Source organism: Tachysurus fulvidraco, chromosome 23, assembly GCF_022655615.1.
Source record: "Tachysurus fulvidraco isolate hzauxx_2018 chromosome 23, HZAU_PFXX_2.0, whole genome shotgun sequence".
NCBI lineage: Eukaryota > Metazoa > Chordata > Actinopteri > Siluriformes > Bagridae > Tachysurus > Tachysurus fulvidraco.
This window is the reverse complement of record NC_062540.1, coordinates 1,107,491-1,116,824: the sequence shown is the minus strand read 5'-3', so window position 1 is coordinate 1,116,824 and position 9,334 is coordinate 1,107,491. Positions and strand designations below refer to the sequence as shown.

The 9,334-nt window shown below is 42.3% G+C and overlaps 1 protein-coding gene across 1 annotated transcript in view; it reads left to right on the top strand.

Annotated features, from left to right (window-relative positions):
- Window positions 1-8,985, top strand: part of syde2 (synapse defective 1, Rho GTPase, homolog 2 (C. elegans)) — a 26,189-nt gene extending 17,204 nt beyond the window's left edge. Inside the window, exons 5-7 of the mRNA XM_027171235.2 lie at window positions 1,179-1,360; window positions 1,915-2,146; window positions 5,393-8,985. Coding sequence (XP_027027036.2) covers window positions 1,179-1,360; window positions 1,915-2,146; window positions 5,393-6,009 — 1,031 coding nt within the window. The 3' untranslated portion in view covers window positions 6,010-8,985. The remainder of the gene's footprint in view (window positions 1-1,178; window positions 1,361-1,914; window positions 2,147-5,392) is intronic.
- Window positions 8,986-9,334: the final 349 nt, after the last annotated feature.

The window sequence follows — 9,334 nt, the reverse complement described above, 5'->3', positions numbered from 1 at the left end:
GCCAGAGTCCACAGATCTAATCAGATTTAAAATTGTGTGTGTGTGTGTGTGTGTGTGTGTGTCTGTGTGTGTGTCTGTGTGTGTGTCTGTGTGTGTGTGTGTTTGAAATGCCCTTCCCAGCCATACTTGATTCGGAACTGAACTCTTGACTGAATTAGTTCTATTTTCTGGAGTCTGCTAATCAGACCCAGTGCTAGCCAAGCGTATTAGCCAGCCAGTATCTCCCTCTCTGACCGGTAGCCTGATCAAACAGAGTCGCGAGTCTCTTCTGAGCCTTATTATCCGTCTCGTTTCCACTCTTGCAGAACTGATTACCTCGCTCAGGAAGCTTTAAAACCCCCGGGTTAGCGTAAGCATCCAGGTCTCGGATCGAGTCTCGCGATTAGCAGTGTTGCGTTCTCGCCTGGCTCTGCTTTTATAAAGTCTCTCAGTGTGAGACTGAAAGCTCAGGTGTGAAAACTCGCTCTGTCCGTCCCGGGACGAATTCCAGCATCTCTCAGAAGTCACCACAACAATGAGTTTCCCTCCGGCTGCCAAGTCTGGGCTCTGGGAGAGGAAGGCGGGGGAGGGGAGCAGAGCGGAGTGTAGCCGACGCTGAATAATGGCTCTGCTTTGGGAGATTAGCCTGGCTGTAATTTGTCAGGTATCTCAGCATGTCCTCGAGGCACACGCTCTCGTTCTGCTGCGTCTGCATGCTCACGCTCTGCATGTGGAACTTGACGCGTCTCGTGCAGCTGCAAATCCACATAGCGGCGAATTAAACATCTCCACCGATCTTACGCCGCGTCCTCCGTGTGATTCGGCGGTTACAAGATTACAGCTTAAACCCGGAAGCTCTAATGACTGTTTGTGTAAAAGTCCATCAATCTAAAATCTACGGTGTAATTAAGTGCAAAAGTTTGCGCACCCTTAAGCGAGGCGATTTGTAACTACAATGGTGTTAATTCTATAGTTTCACACGTCTTCGGTTTTTATTAAAGTAACTAAAGTGAAGGAAAAAAAAAGACGCAGCCAGTTTATTTTATATCTGTAAAGTTTTCAAACATTTAAGTGCTTATATTAACTAGTTTCCTTAAATTATTACAGTTTGTCTTATCTCTCTCTCTCTCTCTCTCTCTCTCTCTCTCTCTCTCTCTCTCTCTCTCTCTCTCGTGTCCCTCTTTCTTTCTCTCCTCCAGGTGTTCTTAAAGATTACCTGAGAGAGCTCCCTCATCCTCTCATCTCAAAGCCTCTGTACGAGGCGGTGCTTGACGCCATGTCCAAGCGTCCTTTGATGATGGGAAACGGTGGCTGTGAGAACGACCCGCTGGACTCGGACCACACCTCGGGTCTGCTCGAGACGCTGCCGCAGGTTGAGAAGGTACTAGAATTTTCCAGAAGATTTCATCTGTCTGTTTCACTCAACTGGACTTAGTTAGTCTGAAAGACCAAGTCAACCCTTGTAGACTTCAAGAGCAGAATCTAGTCAGAAATTGTTTCAATCTGCTGAAGCTTCCAGGAACCAGCTGTATAAAAAACCTTTACAAGTTCAGAGCCTTTTTTAAGATTCGATACAGATCTCTACAACACAGAGTTCCTCCAACTCAATGGCTTCCGAGTAGAACTTTTTAGGAGGCTATGAACTCTTAATGATCCAATGAACCCTTGAAGAACCTTGATTTTTTTTTCTACGAGTGTACCAAGTTCCAAGACAGTGTAGTTATTTTCCACAGCTTCTCAGCTTCTTCTGGTGCAGTCTTCACATTACCGGTTGTTGTTTCCTTCGAAACACCTAGAACATGTGAGGTATTTCAAAAGGAACTTGTTCATTAATTGTTCATTAATTCTGAAAGAGTTCTATAGATAATTCTAAGAAAGACACTTCTTTCGTGTTTGTGTAATTGTATGTAATTAAGTAATCTTTCCTTCTCCTAGATTACTCTGAGGAAACTTCTGGACCACCTGAAGCGTGTCGCGTCCCATCACGAGGTGAACAAGATGACATGTCAGAACCTGGCCGTGTGTTTCGGACCTGTGCTGCTCAGTCAGAGACAGGATGCTTCGAGTCTCGCAAACCGAGTGTTCATGGACTCGGAGGAGCTAGCCAGTGCGCTGCACTTTAAAAAGCACATCGAGGTTCTGCACTATCTGCTGCAGCTGTGGCCAGGTACGAACACACACACACACACACACACACACACACACACACGGTTGAATAAACATCTCCTAGCATGCTGTTAAGAGAAAACAGGCTAACCGTAACTCCTATAACAGCATGAAACACTCAGCGTTATATATATTCCTTCCAGAACAGAAAAATATGACAGATTGAGTTTCGTCTTTGGTTCGTTGCCGCTTCTTTGATACACCCACAGTTCCTCCACTTCCTAAACATAGTGCAAGCAGATCTGCTTCCATATGGGACATCAAACAGCCATGGTAGCGTTCTCCATTAGCATGTGGGGAGAGAGAGAGCGAGAGAGAGAGAATGAAATATAAAGTAAATAAAGCACTGGAGGTCTGAGCCCACGTGAGGAATCTCGTTTCCCGAGGCCAGCGTTTATCCTGAAGATCTGCGGTGAGAAACAGCTGCATGCCCTCGGGATCGATCTAATCTGTGATTGATACTTTGGGGAAAAGGCGAGATGACAAAGCCTGTCAGCGTAGCATTGCATTCCAGGTGGAAGAAGAATCGTGGATGAAGAATTTCCAGAATGTGATCTTTTCAGTTAAAGGAATACTTCAGAAATCAAACTCTAGCAAGTGACGATTCTTCCGTCTCGCTCTCGGCTAGCGTCTCGTGAGCGGACGCGAATGCGACGACGGCTGAAAAACACACGCTATCACACTTTATACACAACTCTTCTGCTTAAAATGTATTTCATGTTTATTTGTCTCCTGTATGCTTAGCTTTGTAGCTAACTTTATTTTCACCCTAGATTAGCAATTCAAGCTAACTATTAGATCTTTTTTCCTGCGTTAAAAGCTACAGGTAAAACTAGCGATGTGAACTGACTTGTTAGCTATGAATTATTTACCGAATAAACAACGTTAGCTCTTAACGTTGTTGTCGTGTAACTCCAAAATAAATAGCATGTTCCTAGCATGTGTTCGAGCTCAGACAGCAAGTTAGGTGCAGTTAGTCATGTCACATTGAGTTACGTCCTCACTTCTCACTTTAGCGACCCTTTAATTCTAATCTCCTGTCTTTACTCTATGAAAAATGGTCTTGGATGCTGCTAAAGGCACTATATAAAGTTACCGTCTCTTGGCTCCCTGTTCTGCAGAGAAAAATGCAGATATAAGCTCGCTCTATAATTACACACATTCCTGACCTAACCTTTAGCCCAGCGCTTAGCCGCTTCACCCTAAGCCGCCTTACTGAAATCCTCCTCCCAGAGGGCACGTTTCTGTAGAAACACACACTGGGGTTGTTGGGTGGTGGTGAAACTGTGTGTTAGCTATAGAATAGGTGTATAATTTTCTAGGTTTGTAAAGAGGCTAAAGAGGAAGTGGACAGTGTGTGGGTTCGTTTAGCACAAAATGGACCAGAGCGAAGGAGAAAAAAACTGTTGGAGAGGCCAGAGTGTGGGTGTGAGGGTATTTTTAGTCTGTAGGGGCCACAGCCGTGTGTGTGTGTGTGTGTGTGTGTGTGTGTGTGTGTGTGTGTGTGTGTTTAGTGTATTCTATAACCCTGTATTGACCTTCTAAACCAAAAAACATACAAAGACTCCTTGTGTGTGAACTAAGGATCGTCAATGCTAACGCATCTAGAATTTATTTTTAATCCTTAGTCTTTTCTATTTTATTTATTTATTTATTTTTGTCCAAAAAATATCCAACATGCTTTACCAAATTTCTAAATTCACTACTGCTATTGGCAGCTGCTGTGATCATTGTGAGTGGCTACTGCTAATACTGTGGTACTTATCGCTGATAATTTGCTAATTTCGCGGCAGTCATAGTTTTGGACATTAACTCGGTTTATGATGAAGAAAGAAAAGTTTTAGAGAAAGCAGAATCTAACGTTAGCTAATATTAGCTATGTGTTGTTTTTAATATTAGGATAACGTATATCTCTATAATGTATTGTAAAGTAGAATGCTAACATGGTAAAAAAGCACATTTACCTCAGTATAATGCAAAAAATATAAACTTGCTAAAACAAAATGTATCTGGACACATTTAGCATCCAGAAGCTAACTCACATTTAGCATCCAGAAGCTAACTCACATTTAGCATCCAGAAGCTAACTCACATTTAGCATCCAGAAGCTAACTCACATTTAGCATCCAGAAGCTAACTCACATATAGCATCCAGAAGCTAACTCACATTTAGCATCCAGAAGCTAACTCACATTTAGCATCCAGAAGCTAACTCACATTTAGCATCCAGAAGCTAACTCACATTTAGCATCCAGAAGCTAACTCACATTTAGCATCCAGAAGCTAACTCACATTTAGCATCCAGAAGCTAACTCACATATAGCATCCAGAAGCTAACTCACATTTAGCATCCAGAAGCTAACTCACATTTAGCATCCAGAAGCTAACTCACATTTAGCATCCAGAAGCTAACTCACATTTAGCATCCAGAAGCTAACTCACATTTAGCATCCAGAAGCTAACTCACATTTAGCATCCAGAAGCTAACTCACATTTAGCATCCAGAAGCTAACTCACATTTAGCATCTAGAAGCTAACTCACATATAGCATCCAGAAGCTAACTCTGTTCAGTGTTTCTGTGGGTTTTTTCCATGCTATTATTCTATCTTTTTTTGTTTTATTTTGTATCCGTTTCGTCTTCTCGTTTGTCTGCTGTCAATCATAGATGTTTTAACATATTTATGCTATTTGTTTCGTGTGTTTTGTGTCGTCGACTTCCCATGTAGGCAACAGCTAAAGTGAGCGGAGAGGTTAGCTTGGCCTAGCGAGCTGAGCCAGGCAGGTAACATGAAGGGAAATGGATTGGACTGGTGTGGTTTGAGCTTTTTCTTTAGCATAGGGAAAGTGGAAGAATATTTATGCCTCCTGATGCTCATGTAGCTTTTAGTATCAGATATGATAGGTTAGAAATAATAGCATAATACACGGTTAGCTTAGCCATTTACCTCAGAATTTTCACCTCAGAGGCTTCAGGAAAAAGAAAATTAGCGTTTCTGTGATTTGTTTTTAAGAAAATTAGCTTAGCTGGTTTAGATAAGAACTGAATTTTGTAGGTTTTATGAGAAGAGATTGCTTGAGATTGCATTCTGAAGCATGTATTTGTCCCCAAATGATTTTCACTTGTTTCCTGCATGAGCATGCTGCACTGCTGCCTGTTAGCAAATCCTCTTTCTGCTTGTTAGCTGATCTCTTTAGTTAGCACTAAATCTCTTGCCCTTTCTCTCTTTCTTGTCGTTGTTGATTCAGTTGCGGACGTCCAGAGTAAACCTTCTTCTCCTGCCATGGAAGCCCCCGCCCCGGTGAGGAGAAGAAAAGAGCGCCCTCAGGTGTTAAACCTGAGCAACGCTGAGATCGTGGGAGTTCTGCGTCCCCGTCCTGGACGCCTGGACAGCCCGAGCAACCGCTACGCTGGAGACTGGAGTGACTGCAAGGAGACGTACTTGCATCGGATGTGTCCCGAGGAGGAAGAGGAAGCCGACTATGCCGACGTGCCCGGCGAAGACGAGATGGACGAGGGTAAGGACAAAGAACGAAGAGGAGATGATGAATCACAAGAAAGCAGAAAAAATATACAAATAGAAGTGGAGAAGGAGCAAAAGAGCGATGTTCAAGAAGATGTTCTTGTTGGAGAAGGACAGGACATCGAGGACACACCAGTGTTAACGTCGTACGATCGGATGCTAGTAGAAGGAGAAGAGCACCGCATTAAGGAGCACACGTATCAGGCATTCATGAAGATCCAGGAGATCAGCCCTGTCCTGAGCAACAGGGTGAACCTGCGAGATCTTCAGGAGAGCATCGACACGCTCATCGGCAACCTGGAGCGAGAGCTGAACAAGAACAAGCTGAACGTCGGCTACTAAAACGCTAAACAATCCGCGATGATCTTCATGATTCTGTCTTTCAAACCTCGCACTTCAGCTCTCACACTACAGACTGCAGACATTCCATACGGTTAAACATCTGACTAAGTCTCAGAGTTTTTTTCTTGGGTTTCTCGTCCTCTAGCTCGCTTTCTTACATTTGTTTATTATCGTTGTTCATTTCTTCTTATTAGAAGAATCCGTTAAGCCCTGAGGGGTGAGCCAGGTGCCTTAATTGTGTAAAGGTGGTACTCACCGCTGTGGTGGACTTTTTTGTTATTATTAATAATTGTATTATTTCTATGGAGGTACAGATAAATATTGTAAACCAATGCACTTACGAAGCCAGCTTTTAGAGGCAGAGACGAGGATTCAGGTCATCAGTACAGGCATGAAATAGAGTTAGAGGAGTAGATCATGGTGTTAAACCTTAAACACGCCAATATCCTTTACCACAAACCGGAAACCCCCCCAAAAATAAACCCAAACCATCCGAACACTAAAAAAAACTGCATCAAAACTCAAACGCTACCTGAAATCTGTACACATCCTGACATGCTTGCCATTCCATGGGAGCTCTAAAATCCAGAAAAACTTCAGCCCACAACAATCTAGAAATCACATCCCACAACACTGAAAGTTTCAGTTTACTCTCCATAGTATGGGGCTTATGCTAAACTCTGACCTGCTAATCGCTAATGTAAAACCTCCTACCTTGTTTTATATATATATAAAGAAAGTATTGGTTGAAATTAGGTCTAAGTTAATTCGCTCAACAACACACTCATCTTGCTAGCTATGTAAATGCAAGCCTGTGCTAGTCACTAAATATTAGGTAACATGTCTCCAGAAGAAGCTACTGTACATACAGCACGCTCACGAGTTCTGTCAAGCTAATAAACCTTTGATTAACCATCATGCATGCTAGCATACACTTAGCTAACGTTAGGCTGTTCTGTATTAACCAGCATGCATGCTAGCATACACTTAGCTAACGTTAAGCTGTTCTGTAAATAAAACCAGGAGCCAATTACGTAGCACATTGGCTAATGTTAGCAAAAGTACAGTGGTGATGTCATCAGCACGTTCACCCCGAACGCTCTCTGATCGGTTATTCCGGAGACGTGCGAGTGCGAGTTTGTTTTCCGCGTAATAACGGAAGCATGCGCTTACGTCGTTCATGTTATTTAAAAAAAAAGTAGCATTGTGCTAAGAGAATTGTTAGAAGTGTCACTGAAGCCTGATTTTTCTCAGTCTGCTAATTATTTTTGAATCCTACATCACGTTGGGAAAATCAATAAAACACAGCTGGTCGTGTGTTTGCTAACGACAGGTACGTGTGGAACACAGGTTCTCCAGAGTCCAGGGAAACGCTTCTGTCAGTATTTATCAGATACGAGTGTAAATAGAATCACTGCTTATATTTTTGACAGCTTACATGTTCGTGTGTCTGTATTTATATGTCTCACGGTTGCCTTGTAGCATTCAGGCTTAAAAATAAGAAATGTTTATTAAATAAGATGTTTTTTTTTTCTTTTTTATTTTAATTTGCGTGTGCAGGACGATTCGAAGCAGCTCTAGCGGTAAGTTACGAAGAGGTTTTGTTCACACACTAGTTTATTGAACGCTGCATGGTCAAAAGCTTTAAAGTCCTGAATTCACATCTGCTTCATTTGTCTGTATTTATGTGTGTAAATAGAGAGGATTATAAAGAGGCTCACATGGTTTTTGCTGCGTGTTTTGCTTTTATGTTTGGCAGCTGCACACACGGTTGTGAACTTATCGTCGTGTATTGACGCTTATACGAACACGGCAGTGTCGAGGCGCGTGTTAAAGGTCATGGCAGAAAGGTCAAGGTTTGTGTTAGTAATGATTCTGAGGTCACTTTCACGCCTGTTATTCCGAATCAGAGTGAAATCAGAGGATTTTCAGAGCCTGGATCAGTTGATTCCCTCAAACACACACAAGACAGCATGCTAGTGTGAACGCAGACTAGCGTTGCTCAGTTAAAGGTGAGGTCTCTGATTTTTGAAAGCCAATATCGACATTTGAAATCACCAAAACAAACACGCCCCTAACCCAAATAGGTCCCACCCCTGTATCGATAGCTCCGCCCACACATACATACGTAACCTAGGCGACCAACAGAAATAAACGTGTCTTTATCATAGCTGAAGGGAAGAACAATACGATTGTAGATAAACAAACAAGCAAAAATGACACACAAGCATAATCATGTAAAGGACAAAGGCATATATATGCCTTTCTTCTCTTTCTTTCTTTGTTTTTATCCTCCATGTCAATGTTAAAACTGCTTTCTGCTAATGTCACACATGCGCACTGAAAACTCTCTCCGCCCATATCGACAAGCCCCGCCCCTTTCTGCTCATTGGCTACACGTTTGTTTTGATTTTTGTTTATTATTCGGCCCGACTCAGTTTTCTGAAGCATTTCTCAAAAATCGGAGACCGCACCTTTAAAACCAGTTTTGTTTGTACCACAATGTGAACGCCAGCTTTATGAGCTGGAAACTGATGTTGTACTCTGGCATTATTTTGCTGACAAAAGTCTAAATGCGCATTTTTTCTCTCAGATTAAACAGATTCTCACAAACGCTCCACTTTCGCCAGTAAAATAACGCCGTACAGCTCCGTAAGCACTGATCTGTGATCAGGTTTTTATTTCGAGTTCTGTCCTCTATTGTACAGAGGATGAGTTTAAAACTGATCCTGGGTCAGGGATTAAGGCTTAAAAAGGTACTGGATTAAATGTACAGTGTGAACTGCTCGTTTTATTGTGAAAACATTCCTTAAGTCTCACCTTGGAAATAGTGTACCGTATTCTAGGATGTGTTTTGTTTTGTTTGGTCTCGTCATCGGACAACCGTAATACGATGAAACTGTCACTAATCAGATAAACTTTGTACTGATACTGTAAAAATATACGGACGTAATAAAGTATATATTTCATATCGGAGTTTTTCTCTCACTCTGAGCTCTGGTTATTTACACGATGTTTCGTGGTCACGATTTAAGGTCATGTTTTTCTTGCCTCTGATTTCACCGAGCATGTGATGATGCTGACATTCAACGACGACGTCACCACAATGCACATGTTCTAAAACATCTTGCGTGTCCATACGTTAGCCAATAGGACCCAGTCAGAGGCGGGACTTCAGTCATTTAGCGTGCGTTATTTTAAGACGCCAACTAACTAGAGTTGAGGTGTTTTACCAAGCTGAGGTTGTATCTTCAGCTCAGGTTACTAAGATGTAATAATGTCAAGGGTTTGTCAGATAAAGTGCCTTTGCTATTGACCACCAAAC